This window comes from Macrotis lagotis, chromosome 4, assembly GCF_037893015.1.
Source record: "Macrotis lagotis isolate mMagLag1 chromosome 4, bilby.v1.9.chrom.fasta, whole genome shotgun sequence".
Classification (NCBI taxonomy): domain Eukaryota; kingdom Metazoa; phylum Chordata; class Mammalia; order Peramelemorphia; family Peramelidae; genus Macrotis; species Macrotis lagotis.
This window is the reverse complement of record NC_133661.1, coordinates 240,336,313-240,355,421: the sequence shown is the minus strand read 5'-3', so window position 1 is coordinate 240,355,421 and position 19,109 is coordinate 240,336,313. Positions and strand designations below refer to the sequence as shown.

At 36.1% G+C, this 19,109-nt stretch overlaps 1 protein-coding gene across 1 annotated transcript in view; it reads right to left on the bottom strand.

The window, feature by feature from the left end:
* The window catches only part of STON2 (stonin 2), a 196,331-nt gene that overhangs the window by 116,164 nt on the left and 61,058 nt on the right, over positions 1 to 19,109 (bottom strand). Inside the window, exon 3 of the mRNA XM_074235589.1 lies at positions 17,552 to 17,827. Within this exon, the coding sequence (XP_074091690.1) occupies positions 17,552 to 17,827 (276 nt within the window). The remainder of the gene's footprint in view (positions 1 to 17,551; positions 17,828 to 19,109) is intronic.

Below are 19,109 nucleotides of genomic sequence, written 5' to 3'. Positions count from 1 at the left end.
TGAGCTAATATTTGCAAAACACTTCAAACATTAAAGTGCTATATATTATTATTAGCCATTTTAATATATCAATAACAAAATTTATGCAAACTTATTGCTATTATAGAACCATATCATTTAGAGATCATCTATTCATCAGTATCTTCATTCTACAGATGAAAAGAAACAGGCTTAGAGAGGTCAAATACCTTGGCCAAGGTCAAACAGTAACAGATATGGAATTTAAAGTTAGGCCCACTGATGGTAAATCCTGTGCTACTATTCTGAGGTAAGATTGTTTTAATTATTTTCTTTCTGGCTAGTTTCCATTGGATCTTCCCAATCTTTTTATATTTAACAAGCCCCAAGCTAAACTTAAAGAAAAATTCTTTCTAGAAGAGGGAAACCAGATGTCAAGGCAGCTCACTAATTGCTTTTGCCTGGTTCAACACATTTGCTTACTTCCATCAGTTTAGAAATTGTTAATTTGGAAATTTAAGTTCCTAATGAAATTCACTCAGACCATAAAATTACCTAAAAGGGCTTGGAACTGATCCTCTCCCAGAAGCCAAGTCTGTGATATTTATGCTGTGGAAGAGCAAGAATCTATTGTCACTTTGTCATGCTCCTCTCTTCTCCTTTACTCTCTAGCCCTTTCATTCTATAGGATGGAAAAACAGAGGACAGATTCAACTCTCTTTGTACACTTTACAGCTATCCATGGTTTGTTAAGTGATGGCAATTTTTTTCTTTATAATTCTAGGACATTTGGTAGATACTTAAAACTGAAATAAATAAATTTAATAGAGAATATCTTATGTAGGGATTAAGTTCTGAAATCAATAACTAAGGCAAAAATCTCATATGTATAAAACCATCTTAGAAAATTCCTCAAATCATCTATAAAGTATATCTTTAAACACTTATTACCAAAATATGATGCATCTCCATTATAGGTGTTTTGCACGTTCCTTATCATAGATTTTGACATACAATAAGCTATGTATTCACTGTATCATTAGCTAATGGACACATTTAGCGATAACTGATTAGTTCAATTTTCACTTTCTTTTATGGTTTAATTGTGACTTCATCAAAAGAAATACTAAGTGTGCACCAGTGGTTAATTTGGTGTAAGTGTGCTAACCCTCAGAATGCTCTAATTATCCTAGATTGTCAATATAGTGCTGTTCTGGTCTAGTCTTAATTTAGGTCTGTTCAATGGATCAGGCTAGAGTTTGGAACACAATGACACACTTGTGAGTCATAAAATATTTAACAAAGAGAAGTTTACATAGTCATAAAAAAAGATCAATAAAGAAACAATGCTGTAGTTAAAACAAGGTTCTCAGCTACTTCTCCATCTATCAATCAGTCCATCTAGTAATGTATTGAGTGCTTATTTAATAACTTAAAATCTACCTAATAGCTTAAAAACAACTACAAAAAAAAGATCCTGCCCTCAAGGAACTTGATTATGGTCTACCTGGTCAAAAAGTATGCTGACTCACAGGACACTGGGAATTCTTTCAAGCCTGAGTAACCACTGTAGGCTAAACTTTTAATAGCTCACATACCCAGGAAGTCATTCCAAATCCTAATCTCATAGAAAAGTGATTCTCAAAGTGTGGGCTTTTGGGGGAGCTCCCCTCCCCCTATCATATCATTTCACAAAAGGAAACCCCTAGTTGATAGGAACATTTGGCTGAACCGAAGTTTGCAATCATAAAAGGATAGGTTATCTTTTCTCATCTATTTGTTTAAATAAGACTCAAACTATTTGGAATTATTTGAGGATTAAAAAAAAGTAAAAAATGAGAAACCAAGGATTAAGCTTTAGCTAAAACATCTAGCCTAGTTAAAACTCCTAGCTAAAACCTACAAACATATATAGCTTTCAGTTAGTCACCAATCATCATGATTTTATGGCCATAAGCAGCTGACACACATGAAGTATTGAGGGGTGGAGAAGGTGGAATTTACATTCTCAAGCATTACATTGCAATGCATAGAATGTTGGATTTGTAGTCAGAAAGACCTGAGTTCAAATCCTACTCTAGAATCATATTAGAAGTGGAATCCTGGGCCAGTCACTTAACATCTTTTTTGACTTACTTCTTCATGTGTCAAATGAGAATAATAGCACCTACTGCCCAGGGTTGAGGTGAGACTTAAAAGAGAAGGCAAAGGTAAAATGCTTTGAACTTTTAAGTGCTAAAAAGAATGCTAGCTATTATTATTATTGTTACTTCAAATAGCCTAATAGAAGAATACTGATCTTGCAGGGTATTTCAGAAAGCAAGATGTCTCCCATTCATGAGGAAAATGTGTACGCTTATTTTGCTCTTAAATTTACAAATATATTTTCCCCCAAAAGATAGAAAGAAGAAAAAGAACTTTTGGAAAAAAGAACTGTTTTAATTTCTGCTAAGCAGATCTTTCAGATGTCCCTCCTCCAATTCACTTGAATGACTAAGTTTCCTACTGACACTGGATACATCCTTAAAAACAAGTCTTTCTTGGATTCAGAAATTAATTTCACCAGACATAATAGGAAGGTGTCAACTCAAGCTTTTCAAAGAAGAGCTCTGAAGGACATGAGTATCTAGTGTTTTTGCTTGTGCTTCGAGGCTAATTTTTCAGAAATTAAAGACCTTCTGTCTTTGTAGTTATGTACATCCTATAATTTATGATTTGCTTTGCTTCAAAACTGCCCTGTTGGTATAGGAATTTTAGTATACATAATGAAAATGGAGGTAGTTCTATGATCTTTACAAAATCAATTTGTCCTCATAAAAGTATAAGCATCTTATAATTATAGAAACTTTTTGGGGGGAATATATGCTCATCTTTTAGTTTAAGTAAACCTTTAAAAAGTTAGATATAGGGGGTACAGCCAAAAGGGTGGCATGAAGGCAGGAATTCCAAGAAACTTGTCCCCCCACAAAACTCCAAAAGCCTTCAAATTTTGACTTTAGCCAAAATTTAGAGGGGCAGAACCCACAGAAAGACTGAATGATACAATTTCCCAGTCCAAGACAACTTAGAAGTTCTGCAGGAAGGGCCTATTTCACAGGGTTTGGGGGGTGGAAAAAGCCACAGCCACAGCATAGCACAGCTGGGTCAGGCACCTTGGTCTGTGGCAGAGGGGGTCTTGGTTCAGGGATCATCAGGGAGAGCTATAAGGGATGGTAAGAGAACCCTGCTGCACCAGAGTGAGTGCAGAGTGGATCACCAGCCTTAGAGCAGCCCTGTGGTGAGAATCAGAAGCAGGAGTCAGCAGAGCCACTTAGCACATCCAGAGCTCTCAGCCCATGGATGGTAAGGGGGTTGGGGGAGACTGCAGAGGTCCCTCTGCACTCCCTGGGGTAGGACTCAGCTGTTTGTCCACACTCAGATCCAGGTTGCAATTTGGGCTCCCACACCATTATAGCTGAGCAGGGATCATCCTCACAGCTCCAGGGCAGAGTGGAGGGCCTGAACATAGGCAAGAGAGCAGTCAGAGCCTCTCATAAGACCTTGGAGGAATTAAGTTCCCTGTGGGTTGTCCCCTAAACCCCCAAAGCCTTGGAAATACAGTAAATCAGACATAGGGTGAGGAAATGAGCAAACAACAGAAAAAGAAGGATCTGACCATAGAAAATTTCTTTGGTCCCATGGAGAATCGAAATACATACTCAGATGAATGACAAAATTGAAGCTTCTGTATCCAAAACCTCCAATAGAAATAGAAAATGGGCTCAGATTATAGATGCAGCCTCAGAAAAGACTTTGAAAAGCAATTAAGGGTGGTAGAGGAAAAATTGGGAGGAGAAATGAGAGCGATGCAGATAAATCATGAAAACCAAGTCCGCAAGTTAGTGAAAGAAATACAAAAAAATACTGAAGAAAATAACATATTAAAAACCAGTTTAGGCCAAATGGGAAAAGCAACACAAAAGGCAAATGAAGAGAAGAATGCCTTAAAAAGCAGAACTGACCAGCTGGAAAAGGAGATAAAAAAATCTCTCTGAAGGAAATAACTCCTTCAAATATAGAATGGAACTAAAGAAAGCTGATGACTTTGCAAGAACTCAGGGAGAAATAAAAGTAAAACAACCCCTAATGTGAAATATCTCAATGGAAAATCAACTGACCTTGAAAACAGATCCAGAAGAGATAATTTCAAAATTAATGGGCTACCTGAAAGTCATGACCAGGAAAAGGGCCTATATTTCATTTTTCACGAAATAATACAGCAAAATTTCCCTGAGATCTTAGAAGCAGAGGGCAAAATAGAAATTGAAGGAATTCACTGATCACCTGCTGAAAGAGATCCCAAAAGTAAAACTTTCAGGAATATTATAGCCAAACTCCAAAACTCCCAAGTCAAAGAGAAAAATACTAAAAGCTTCCATAAACAAGCAATTCAACTACTGTGGCTCTATAGTCAGGACTACATAGGATCTGGCATCATCTACATTAAGGGATTATAGGACTTAGAATATGATATTCCAGAAGGCAAAAGATCTTGGTTTGCAACCAGGAATCAAGTACCCAGCAAAACTGAACAACTTCTTTCAGGGGCAAAGGTAGACTTTCAATGAAACAGGGAATTTTCAAACTTTCCTATTGAAACAACCAGAGTTGCATAGAAAGTTTGATCTCCAAGTACAGAACTCAGGTGAACCATAGAGGGGGTAGATGAGAAGGACTAATTATGAGGAACTTAATGATGTTGAACTACTTGTATTCTTGCATGGGAAAAAGATACTGATAATTCAAATGAACTTTCTCATTTATAAGAGCAGTTAGAAGGAGCTGAATATATAGACAAGGCACAGGAAGGAGCTGAATATAATGTTATAATATAGTAAAAAGATGAAGTTAATGGGTGATAAAGGAAAGTACTGGGAGGAAGAGAAAGGAGAGGAAGAAGGGGATAAGATATTTCACATAACAGTCAAGAAAAAGCTTTTATAATGGAGTGGAACAGGGGAAGGTGAGGGGCAATGAGAGAGCCTTCATTCTCATCAGAAATGTCTCAGAGAGGAATTAATATACACATTTAATAGGGTATAGAAATCTATCTTACCCTAGAGAAAAATGAGAAGAAAGGGATGGGATAAGGGAGAATGGGGGGAGGGAAGGGGAGAATAGGTGATAGAAGAGAGGGAAGATGGTGGGAGGGGGTACTCAGCTACAACATACTTCTGAAAAGGACAGGATGAAAGGAGAGAGAGAGAATGGAATAGATGAAAGTGGAGAGGAATAGCAATTGCGGGAAAAATATTGAAGTAACTTTTTTGGTGGCTATGATGGGGAAGGCAACTCATCCCAGAGATAGAGCCATTGGAATCTGAACACAGACTGAAGTACACTTTTTTTTCTCCTCACTATTCTTGAGGTTTCTCATCATTTTTTTGGGGGGGGTTATGTTTACTCTCACAACAAGATTATTGTAATAAATAAACCAAAAAATTTAAAAAAAATTTTAAAGTTAGATATAAAGAAGGGCAACAAGAATGACATTGGGATTAGATACCATGTCTAAGCAAGGGATTGGTTGAAGGAACTGGAGATGTTTTACTAAAGAAAAGAATACTTAGCAATTGTATTAAAGGGATATAATAGTTGTCTATGTTGTCATGTAAAAGACAAACTAGACTTCTTCTTGGCCTCAAAAGACAGAACTAAAAATAGTTAGTAAAATTTGGAGAGGCAAATTTTATCTTGATTTCTGGTGAGCTTTCCCAAAAGGGGAATGGGCTGCCTCAGAAGATAAGTCTTAATTTTGGGCTGTCTGCAAAGGAGAGTGCCATCTGTATCCAGATAAGGAGCTGTGGAGTTTGAACAAAGTACAAGGACTATTCCCTTTAATTTGGAAAAAAACCCAGATATCTTATTGTCTGATCTGGTTACCTCTGAGAATTCTGTTCTCTTTAAGGATATGATTTCTCTTTCATCACACCCAATTTGGATCAGGGTACAACATGGAAACAAAGTAAAGACTGACGGAGTGCTATCTGTGGGGTGGGGGTGGGGGGAGGGAATCGAGATTGGGAGAAAATTGTAAAACTCAAATAATAACTTTAATAAAAAAAAAAGAAGATAAGTCTTTTAGACAAATTCAAGCAGAGCCTGGGTTTTTACTTCATGGATATTATAGATATAGATCCTATTCAAGTATAGATTGGTATGAATCACCTCTGGGTCCCTTTCAAATTCTAATTCTCTGAATGGAATGAGATGTCAGCCCATCTACTTTAATCCTTTAATTCTTCAGATGAAGAAACAGAGGTTCTGAGAAGTTAGTTATGAAGTCACAATTAGACTCCTCTAAAGTCTCTTCTAAAGTTAGAAGAGATCTCAAAGGTCATCTATTCCAAACCTTCTCATTTTACAGATGAAGAAACTCATGTCCCAGGAGGTTAAAGAAGTTCCCTCTGTCCATGTTCTCAGAGTCCCAGTCCAGTGTTCTTTACATTATATCTTTCTGCTTCCACATGGTTGTAGAATTGGTTGGTCAGATATCTTAGTCTGGAGCACTGACATTTTCTTGCATTAACATTTTGGTTGCTTCCGCTGTAGTGGAGCTCTATCCACTGTGAGGGCCTATTGTTTGGAAGGCCTGAATTCAAATTCACCTGTAGACAATTAGCTATGTCCCTAATGGTCAAGTCACTTAACTCCCATCTACCTCAGTTTCCTCATTTGTAAAATGGGGATAACAATAGTACCAATATCTCAGGGTTGTTGTGAGGACCATATAAGATAATATTTGTAAATCACTTAGCATAACACCTGTCATATAGTAGGTGTTCATGAAATTTTTACCTGCTTCTTTTTTTCCTTCCTGTTCAATCAGAACAAAATAATAGTACATCTTATAGAACAGGATCAAATCATTTTTGGTTAAGATACCAAAGAAATAATCTAATCCAATCCCCTTTACTTTACAGTTGAGGAAACTGAGGTCCAGAGAGGTAATGATTCACTCATTTAAGTAGTTTTAGAAAATATAATATATATTAAGTCAATTCAGATTTGAACAGATTCACTAGTTTTTATTGTTATTTTGTTTTGTTTAGTTTTAGTGGGAGGGAAATATCACTTTAATGTAGTTCATGGTTCAGTAAAAATGCCTGTATTCAGAAAAGTAGTTCAATTCCTTGTCATTTTTTGTTCCAGAATCAGTGACTTTTAACTTCTGACTCTTCCTGTATACCATCTCTCTTCTCTCTTCTTGGGCTTTTGCACATATACTGTTTACAACCATTTCCAAAAAAGTATCAAAAAGTAACTTAGACTTAAGGATCAAACAACATTTACAAGTTCTGTTTGCTACCATTTTCAGGCAAAACTCTTAGCACCAACAGGTATGGAATCTCCATGAAGCCAAAAGATATTAATTTTATCATTTAAGACATTTTAGAGTGACCTCAACTATGCACCAGAGGGCACTCTTATTTTACATTAGACTCAAGGGGTAGGCTCTTTTTCACCTAATTCCTACCATCCTCTGGACTCTGAAGTTTGTATTTCCCTCCTAATCCCATATAAAAATTTTGAAGTAGCCTGCTGTCTCTTTTTCCAATTTTGTTTTGCTTATAATTCATATGAAAAAAGATTATTCATCCCCTATTTCTTAGACTAAGAATCTGACCATAATGGCATTTCTCTTTCTTATATTGTCACCTAGCTATGTTTAGGTCAACTAATGCTTAGTTTTATTTTTTTAAAAAAACATTTATTTATTTATTTTCAGCCATATGCACATGCTTATTCTCAAGTTACAAAATTTCCCTCCACCCTCCCTTCCTACCCCCCTCCCCTCAGCAGGGAATAGTCAGATTAGAATTTTACATATATATTTTGATAAACATGTTTACAAATTAGTAATTTTCAGCATGAGGAATTAGGATTGAGGGAAAGAGAAACATAAGAGATGATTTTTATAAAGTATTCATCAGATTTGGAAGGGTTGTTTTTTTTTCTTTTGCATTTTGTTTTGTTTTCTTTTTCTTCCTCTGGATAGGGATAACCTAGCTATGAGTTTAAAGAAAGCCATAGATGGACTGTCCTCTTTAAGTGTTTACACATATCTAGAGCTGTTCTCATCACCAAGCTGTTGCTCTTGGTTATCCAATCAACCTCAGAATCTTTCAACTCACAATGAAATAAATACCCTGGCCATAGGGGCTGCTAGATGATTATTAAAAACTTCATTGGCTCTGCCCTTCTGTTACTCTCCCTAAGCTCCCCAGATGGTCTGGTCCAGCTATTCAAACAGCACAAAATAAGAGATTTAACATTAAAGACAGCCTCTTTGTCTCCAACTCCACTATGGTTACAGCCTTCTTGCATTTTAATTAGGCCAAACAGTACATTCCCATGCTAGGCTGTAATCCAACCTTCTTTTGCATCATTTAGGTCTCCTTCCATGTGTGAGCAACCTGAAGTCCACCTTCTGACACTGACCATCTTCACCATGCTGCTGGATCTACTACAAAGGAAGATAGAGATTAAGAGTAAACAGGAAAGGTAGAGTAACCTAGAAGATAGTCCTCAAACGACTTCCTTGCTGTGAAATTACTCTCTGTTCCTATTTCATAGTGCATGGAAGGACATTAAGCTATTGCATAACTCACTGAGACAGCACTTGAAATCCATAAAAAGGCAAGTAGAGGTCCATTTTCACTCTTCCAAATATTGTTTTAAGTCAAATAGAATGTGCATTCTTCACAAAGGCATAACCTAGAGAAAAACCACTCTTTTAAGATATTTTCAAAAGAGCAAATAATTATTTAAAAAATTTCCTGAGGTTGACACTGAAACAGAATGCTCTAGACAGGAAAAAGATGCAAGTGGTTTGGAGCACATGAGAAATTGGGAAGGAACAGCATCACACTCAGAAAGGAAAAGAAGGAATCTCCTCTTAATGGTACTACTAAAAAGATGAAAAACTCCCCAAAATAGTTGATTCTTTTTTCATGCCTCTTTGTATGGATATAACCCACACATCCAAAAACCCCAGGATCTTTCTATACCATATCAAATATTCTATTTGTCAAAAAAGTCACTTAAATTTACAATTACATCTGGGGATGGGGATTGTCTTAATTAGCTTTAGAACACAAGCTTCCTGAAGGCCTGAACTGTCTTTCTTTCTGCTTATATTTATATAGGATCTAGTGGGCATTAATGTTGTTCATTCTTTTTTTCAGTGGTGTCCCACTCTTCCTGACCCCATTTGGGGTTTCCTTGGCAAAGATACTGAAGTGGTTTGACACATCCTTCTCTAGTTCATCTAAAAGAAGAGGAAACTGAGGCAGAAAGGGTTAAGAGACTTGCCCAGGATCACAGAGCTAGTAAGTATCTGAGGTCAGATTTGAATTCAGGAAGATGAGTCTTCCTGACTCTATCCATTATGGCATTATCTAACTGTCCTGCCTAGCATAAGTAGGTGCCTAATAAATGCATGTTAATTCCATAGGACTCATGATAAAATCTGAGAGAACTGATGAACTGAGTATGGATTGAAACATACTTTTATACTTTATTTTTCTTTTGTCTTTGTGTACAAGTTTTCTTTTGCAACATGACTAATATGGAAATAGGTTTTGCATGTACAATCAACATTATATTGCTTGCCTTCTCGAGGGGAGGAGGGGAAGGGAGGGAAAGAATTTGGAACTCAAAAAAATTGTTTTCAATTTAGAAAGAAATTTATTAAGTCGTCTGGCAGAGGATGAGCTGAAAAACGGGTGGCTGACTCCTTCCCCCAAACCCTACAATGTCTGTAAATTCATATTACATAAGATTAAAAAAAAGGAACAAAGAATCACAACACAGGGACAATTTTCAGGTGAAACTCATGTGTGTGTGTGGCTTAGGATTTATAATGGGAGGATACTTGTTCCCTGTATCAGTCTTTGGATCTAACTGGATTTCTGGGTAGCATAACCTGGATCCTAAAGAACTCAAAATTTAAAAGTTAAATGTTTTAAAAAATTTGCTAATAATTGGGAAATATTTCACAAAATAAATAAAAAATATATTTAAAAAATGCTTAGGGGAAGCTCTGTGATACAGTGGCTAGAGTACCAGCCCTGGAGTCAGGAGGACCTGAGTTCAAATAAGACACTTAATAATAACCTGGTTGTATAACCTTGGGCAAGTCACTTAACAGTACCTTGCAACAGTACCCCCCCCCAAATAAAAAAAAATAAAAAAGTTTGTTGACTTTAAATAAAACACACCAAATAATCTTGAAGGACTGATCTGAAATGAAGTAACAAGATAAAAGGAAAAGAAAGCTTTTTTTAGGGAGATAAAGACTGGACATACCAATGAAAATTGTATAATTTAGGAATAAAAATCTTAAAATTTCTGATTTATGTTATACTATGTTGGTGGCTAAATTTTCTAGCTAGCTATCAAGGCAGCCTCTCCATTTAACCCAAGTAAATGTAATGAGCATAATAGATATTCACCTGGGTTGACCTTTGGAAAGCTCAGCAAAGTGGTGATTGGAAAGTAATGGCTAAATGGCAAGTTCCTAGTCCCTACAAGTCAACCCCTTTAAATTCTGACTTTAATCCTTTGCAGGAAGAAATTCAATTTAGACTTCAACAATCATAAGATAGTTTTGTAATTTTTGAGGCAAAAGAACTACAAACACATTTTCTTCACAGGGAACCTAAAATTTTCAAATACCTTAATTTTTTTTTAACAGATACAAAATCTGTTGTAGAAGGAATCTCCATTTGGTGGCACAACTGGGAAACCAAATTTGAACACATTTGGTTCCCTAAAGGTAAAAAAATTCTGAAAATATTAAGTATTCATTGTGTGCACAAAACTCTTGGCTAGATGAGACAAAATTTAGACAAGACAAATGACTTTCTATCTAGAAGTTACAGTGTCCTCTCAATAGAAACAGCACTTCCTAAACATTTGGGAGGTGGATAGACAACCCTAGAAGATATAATGGAAATCCAAGCAAAATTGAACAAAAATCTTAATCCCATGTGTTTATATGTGTTATCTTTAAAAAAACTTTTTAAAGTATTATTGTTGTATCTTTTTTTTACATCACATAGATTTTCCCTAGAAGCCTTCCCTGCAGTGAACACTTTCTCATAACAAAGGAAAAGTTGGCATAGCAAATAGCAACCAACTAAGCAACTAAGAGAAAAAGACAGATACAGAGAGACACACACACACACACAAAAAGAGAGACATTCCATATTCATAGTCCTTGGCCTGTTTACTGAACAAAGGTATTTTTCATTATCAATTCTCCAGGATTGTCTGCACATTACAATTCTTTAGAGTTCAATTTGTTCTTACTACTACTTTTATTCACAATAGCAGTTTGTGAGAAGAATTCTACATGACAAAAAGGTCTTTAGGAATTTGGGTTTTTAACCTTCATTTTTTTTTTTCTCCTCAGATGGTGACAGACAGAAGGAAGGAAATCTGTGATATACCTTTACCTGTATACTGCAAACCCTCCCCACCTCACTTGCCATTTTGTTCAAAGAAATAAATGTATTTTCATTTTCCTCTACAGTTCCTAGTCTCTTCAGAATTGATTTAAGGTTTAGAAAATTGACATGATTCAGAGTTGTGTCAGCAATCATGACATTTTAACTTTTTCATGATGATAATCACTTCACATGGAAACCTCTATTACCCACTTCATACATCTTCATCATGCCTTTTCTGCTTCCCCTTCTGTATCCCTCTTCTGGCTAGATAACCCTCTGGCACATATCTTCCCTTTTCAGTTTTCTTTAATGTCTTGTCTTCTGTGAGTAAATTGTTAATCCCTTAAGGCAGGCACTCAATCCACAATTTAGCACAAAGGTGCACGATAAATGTTTTTATATTATATTGTTCCTAATCCAGTAACCTCTCCTGGGATTTTCTCATGGACACATTTAAGTTTATGTAAAAAAAAAATCAGGAAAACCAGAATCACATTTTCATTTCTTACTACTACTACCACAATAGTTGCATACTTTGAAGGTACCATCGACAATTAGATAATTTTCAAGTTCAAGCTTTACTATGGTACATCTGAAAGTTGTACAGGGGGAAAAATGAGATTTGGAGTCAGAGGACCTGGGTTGGAATTCCAGCTCTCTTCCTGACTAGTTATGTGATTTAGAAAAATCATTTCACCTCTCTAGCCTTTGGTCTCCTCCCCTATAAAGTTGGTTTACAGTATATCTAAAGTTCCTGTCAGACCTACGATCTAATGATCATATATTGAGAAAAATGTTCTCCTACTTTTCTACATCAGGAATGATTAGGAGATTAGGGAGACATTTAACATTAAGGAGCAGCCTAAAGAAAAGTGTATTATTTATCCCTCTTTCCTCATTCTCATCCGATTATAAACTCTCTCCTTTCAAAAGATCAAGAAAAATTATTAAAAGACATTTGATGTAGGGCGGCTAGGTGGTGCAGTGGATAGAGCACTGGCCAGGAGTACCTGAGTTCAAATCTGACCTCAGACACTTAATAATTACCTAGCTGTGTGACCTTGGGCAAGCCACTTAACCCCATTTGTCTTGCAAAAACCTAAAAAAAAAGACATTTGATGAGCATTAAGTGAGATTAGAGCCCAATTACAACTAATTTGATAGTACTTTGAAAGGAATAATAAACACACCTATCTATATATGCATTATATACATACATGTATATTTTCCCCTCCCTCCTCTCTCTCTCTCTCTGTCTCTGTCTATCTGTCTGTTTCTCTCTTTCTGTCTCTTTTTCTTTTCTTTTTTTTACTTTCCCCTCACTCCAGTGCCAGACCTGGAGTCAGAAAGACTTGAGTTCAAACTCAGCCTCAGAGATTTACTCGCTGAGTCAAATCACTTAACATCTATTTGCCTCAGTTTTCTCATCTATAAATGGGGAAAATGATAGTACCTACCTTTTATATTTGTTGTGAGAATCAAATAGATAAAAATTGAAAAATGCTTAGCACAGTCCCCAGGACATAGAAAACATTTTATAAATACTAGGACAATAAGTATGTATAAATGTACATACACACATGTATGTGTATATAGTTTATATATGTATATACATATACATGTGTGAATGCATATATATATATATATATATATATATATATATGTATATTTCTTGCACATCCTTCAAGTTCACACCAATATAAGGGACACCTAGCCTAGTGGACAAAGACAGCCAAAAATGGGAGTAGTTAAATCAGAGAAATAAACCAGCCAAGCCACATACTACTCACTTTCTGTTGTTCCTCTGGAAAAGCCCAAATGTCAATGATCCTGAGGAAATATAATTATTATTCCAATTCTCAAAAAAGAAAGGAGGGTATACTCTGCTGAGTATGAACCAATGAGCTTTACTACTCAGATGTGTTATTTCATCAATGTGGATATCCCTCCAACAATCAAGGATGCAATCTACTTCATGTATACCTACCCTTGGCAACTATAGTTCAAGTCTTTCCCTAAGTTCTACCAACATATCAGGAGTTCTCTTTGCTTTCTCCTAACATCTAAATATAACTACTACTACTACTACTACTACTACTGCTACTACTACTACTACTACTACTACTGCTGCTGCTGCTGCTGCTGCTGCTACTGCTACTGCTACTACTACCACCACTGCCATTATTACTATTACCATCACAACTACCATCCCCACTACTACTACTACTAAATACTACTACTACTACTACCATCACTAACTTCTACTACTATTACTGCTACTACTATTATTACTACTACCTCTACCACTACCACTAGATGCTATCTAGTATCAGGTATACTTACTAACCTCATCCTTATCCCATGCTCAGCCCATCTTCCTTTTCAATCACCTATATCTTTACTCCACTTTCTTAAAGTTTCTTATTTGTTATGGGTTGTAGCCTGATTATACCCACCTCTCCACTGCCCTTTGTGTGATACTCTTAATTCTTCACAGACTGTGTACTATTCCATGACTCATGGCTGGTGGAATATTGCCATGAGAAAGATGGTCCTCTGTTTCTGGGAAAACTTTGGGGTCATTAATAGAGCACTTCAAGTTTTCCCAAAGACAATCCAGCATGCTCTCCTTCACCTCTTTAATTCTTGGCCCAATTCCTTGTTCATTTGTACTATATGTCCCAAACATGTATGTAAAGTAGATTGTACCTCAAGGGATATGCATAGAGCTGCCCTTCCTGCTCTCAGTCACCATATGTGTTGGCTCAGATGTTTTAGGATGACAAAGCAATCCTCTTAGCCCTATGGTGGCAGTGAGGGTGGGAACATATGTTAAAAAGAAGAGACAGTTTCTGGCTTGCTCTCCAGGTGTCTTTATATAATTCTGTGAGTGGTGAGGGGAAGAGAGAACCTTCCACCTGACATTATAGCAATTTCTCCCACATGGAAGCTAGAGCATAGGACTCAGCTGGGTGGGCTTCTGGTTGCCTTTTCTGCTTTATTTTTCTTTGTCTGATGGTAGATGACAAAACAGCAATCAAGAAATAGATGTATTCAGCCTTAGAGACTATATTGTGAGTTTTCGAGGTCTCATGATCTGGGTTTCTTTTTCAGAGCTGACTGGTAGACTTGCCAGAAGACATGGACCTGGAAGATGTGGAAGAGCTGAAGTAAAATATAAAATGCCAGTACTAAGCCCTTCAAACTATATCATGACTTGATGTTTTATGTATTAACCTTCCCTGAAACGATAAAAGTAGTTATTTATTTTATATCATAATGTTAAAAATATCTGACTAAAATAATTAAAATATTCTATATATTTTAAGCCTTATGGAAAATAAAGTGCTTTTTAGGGTGTTTTTATAAGCTCTTTTCCAATACACTCCCACTATTATTGTGGAAGTGGCACAGGTTCAAGGATAATTTTGTATTTTTGTTTCATGGTCAAAAAAATTAATCCGCAAGGAATCAGACCAGTGGTCATAAACCTCTCCATATTTAGTTGGGTTGACCCTTGGGATTTGGGGTAGTCATTCTATTGGCAAACCTGTTTCACCATGAAAATAATTGCAACTTAGGCAGAAACATAGGTTTAAGAAATTCTATGATGAACTCAATAGGCCCCTCAGAGTTAAATAAAAAAATACTATACTCATCATGATTTCAAAACAAACAAAGGAAGAGATCACAAGAAATTTGTTAGACTATGCACCAAGTCCCTAAGGTCATAGTTCAATTTTAAGCTTTAATGGCTTTTGGTTTAAAGAAAGTATGGTGGTATTGTAAAATTCAGAATGCTTTTAATAGTTTAAAACTACCCTAAGACTTTTGGGACACCCAGAACAGATCAGGAATAAAGAATTAGAGAAGCCAAAGACTTGTAGATTGTGTACTATGACTAACTTTCTTTGAGAAAAAAATTGATAGGTAACAATGTACATGGTGTATGCTATGTAACATCACCAAAAATAAAGCTGATTATGTTTTAAGATGCAGGAAGCAACTCATTACTGATGTGGGAGTCATTCCTGAATCAGCTGTCTACATAGCTGCCACCAGCTTGTTACAACAAGCAAAATACTTCAGATTTGCCTAAATATTTTGAAGACTATAGGCAAACTGGTGCCCTAGGTAGTATGAGTGAAATAGCTGCGAGATATAAAAAAAACAAATAAGGCATAAGTCCAGCACTTAAGAAATATTTTCTATCTAGTTCAACTAGATACTATCTAGTGGGTAAAAATTCCATTGCCTAGAGATCTATGCATATACTCATACAAGCATTTTGTATTCTATGTAGGTCCTTCCCTGTTTCTAAATCATTCATCTCAGACTCCTCAAGACTCCTTTTTGAGGTTTTCTTGGCAAAGATATTGAATTAGTGTGCCATTTCCTTCTCCAGTCCGTTTTTACATATGGGGAACTGAGGCAAATAGGGATTAACTTGCCCAGGATCACAATCTACTGAAGTATCTGAGGCGATTTGAACTCATGGAGATTCCAAGCCCAGTGCTCTATGCACTGTACCACCTGCTAACCCTGGGTCCTCTCCTTTCAATATAGATTCAACTTTACCATACTTGAGAAGGTAGCCTTCTTGAGTTTCTGTGGAAGAAAAAAATTCATCTCATGGAAAATAAACCCCTCATGATAAACCAATTAGATTAGCAAGTCCTCAGAGACTCACATTCTGTCCCAGGTCCTTATAATCATAGCCTTGCCAAGTTTTCTTTATATGTATCTGTAGATGTAGATGTTTCTTGGGTACAGGAAATGTTTCATTTGTCTGTATTCTTAGCATACAGTACCAATACTTGTTCATAGCAGGTATTTAATAAGTGTATGCTAAATAGAAATGGATTGAATAGAAACAGAAAAGTCTTTTTGTGGCTTTTGTTTTTCTAAATAAGCCCTTAAGAACTATGGATCATAGTCATTCTGGAGGACAATTTGGAACAAGGCCCAAAGGGCAATAAAACCGTGCAAACCCTTTGATCCACAAATACCACTACTAGGTCTATATCCCAAATTCATCATTAAAAAAAAAAGGTAAAAAGACCCATAAGTACAAAATTTTTTTTATTGACTTATTGTAGTGGGAAAGAATTGGTATTTGAATGGATATTGGGGAACTGCTGAACAAATAGTCAGATATGAATGTGCTGGAGTACTTTTATTCCTCAAGAAATCATGAGCATAATAATTACCTAGCTGTGTGGCCTTAGGCAAGCCACTTAACTCCATTTGCCTTGCAAAAAAAAATCATAAGCAGGCAAACTTCAGAAAAACTGGGAAGACTTGCAAGAATTGTTGCTGAGTAAAACGAGCAAAATCAAGAAAACATTGTATACATTAATAGCAAAATTGTGTGATGATCAACTTCGATAGACTTACTACTCTCATCATTTCAATGATAAAGGACAATTCTAAAAGACTTGTAATGGAAAATGCCATCCAAATCCTGAGGAAAATCTATGGAGACTGAATGCAGACCAGAGCATACTAATTTCAGTTTTTAAAACTGATTTTATGTTTTTTCTTTCTCATAGTTTTTTACCCCTTTAGTTCTGATTCTTCTTTTACAAGATGACTAATACAGAAACATGTTAAATAGGATTGTACATGTATAACCTCTATCAGATTATTTGCTTTCATGGGAAGAGGGGGAGGGAAGGAAGGGTGAATGATAGAAAAAATGTGAAACTTAAAAGCTTACAAAAAGATGAATGTTGAAAACTATCTCTGCATGTAACTGAAAAAAATAGCATTAAAAAAGAACTATGGATCAAATTAAAGCACTGGAGTAAGATTTCAGTAGATACATAGAGACATATTTACAAACACAACTGTCAAGGAATAAAGGATTCAAGAAGACAAGGGATTAAGTCTCTTTACACAATCTGCTGAAATTAACAGAAACTAGTTTCTTGATGAAACCCAATTAGATTTGTGTACAGCCCTCAAATGTTGATTCATTCAATATTTTCAGACAAATAAAATCAGAAACATCAGTTATAAGCATATAGAACCCTTCCATAGAAAAACTTCCAAGGAAGTTTAATATATAATTTTTTTATCCTTCCCACCAGTCCCACCTGTTTCTTTGTGAGTTGTCAAAGTGCTGGTCCATTGTGTATCTTCTTCAAATTGGACCCAGGTACTAATGGCAGAGGCCAAGTCAGGTTTGGGCTGTACAAGGTTATCGGGTGGGGATGATGGCTCTGAGATGAGACCAAGCTTCTCTGAGCTATCACCTTGCTCTGAGTGAGAGAGGTCCTGAGATTCTCCGTCCACTGTCTGGTTTTCCCCAGAAGAACTCTCTGATCTGTCTGAGGAAGAAGACAGTCCTGTAACATGATTCTCAGGGTCACCTGAAACAGAGAAAAAATATAGTTATTTCAGTATAGTTCACTATTTTTAGTTATCTTAAAGAAGACAAGAAAGACAGAGAAGGCAAAAGTATTGCTATACAGAGGCTATAAGGATTTCAAATAAAGGAATAGAAAGGGCAGGGGAACATACCTATTTATCCAGTTCTATTCTAATGTGATGGTTCTTTCTAATAATGGGTCAAAGCTAAAATATTGTACATATGGTACAATAATATATTAACATCTCTGACTAAAAATCCTTAAAAAAGAATGTTAGCAAAATTAACATAAAGCAAAGGAATTGGAGACATCCTGGGGTAAACATGAGAACTCTGAAAGTATCTGAAGGGCTCTCATACAGAAGAGGATCATAGATTTAAGAGATGAAAGGGTCCTTGGAAGTAACTGAATTCAACCCCTTCATTTTACAGATGAGGAAACTGAGGCCCAGAAATATGAAGTGGCTTGCTAAGAATTAAACAGCTGAGTGATTAAGGCAGCTTTCAAACTCCACTCTTTCTCTAGAATTCTCTCCATTACACAACTCTGATTCTTATGTCCTACATGGTTACAGAGGGAAGAATTAGGAGCAATGAATGAGTGGAAGTTAAAGTGTGATGTCAGGAAAAATTTCCTAAAGGTTAAAATTATCCAAAGGTGGGATGATCTGCCTTGGAATGTAGTACATCTTGTCCTCTGCCTCCTCATTGTAAGTCTTCAAATAAAGACTAGATAACCACTTCTCACTTTAAGTGGACGTCTTTTTTGAAAATATGTATCAGGCTAGATGGACAGACTGGATGTCTCTTCCAACTCTGAAATTCAATTATTCTGTACAGTCCTCTCTTGAACTTTAAACTTCTTGATAATGGAACAAAGTCATTATAAGTAACATATTTTCTTAAAACCCAGTGGAGTCTTTAATTTCATTTAAAAAAGAAACATGAAACAATTTAAAAAATTATAATCCAAGTAAAAAAGACCCACTCACATTCAATTAGATCCATTAAGTTTAGTCACAGAGATGACTAAATAGTAAAAGGGAATAAATAACAATGAATAATGGAAGTCATATTACAACCAAGTGTTTTGATCCCACTGGAGTTTATAAGGCATGCCTTGACTGACACACAATCTTATGTTGAGGGAAAAGTTATTTAACATCTCTGTGCACCAGTTTTACACACAGAATAGAAGGATTATAACAGGCAGGGTAGGTACATTGCTGTGAAGGAAACAGCACAATGTAATCATCTGTAAAATTATCTCTAATATTCTTCCA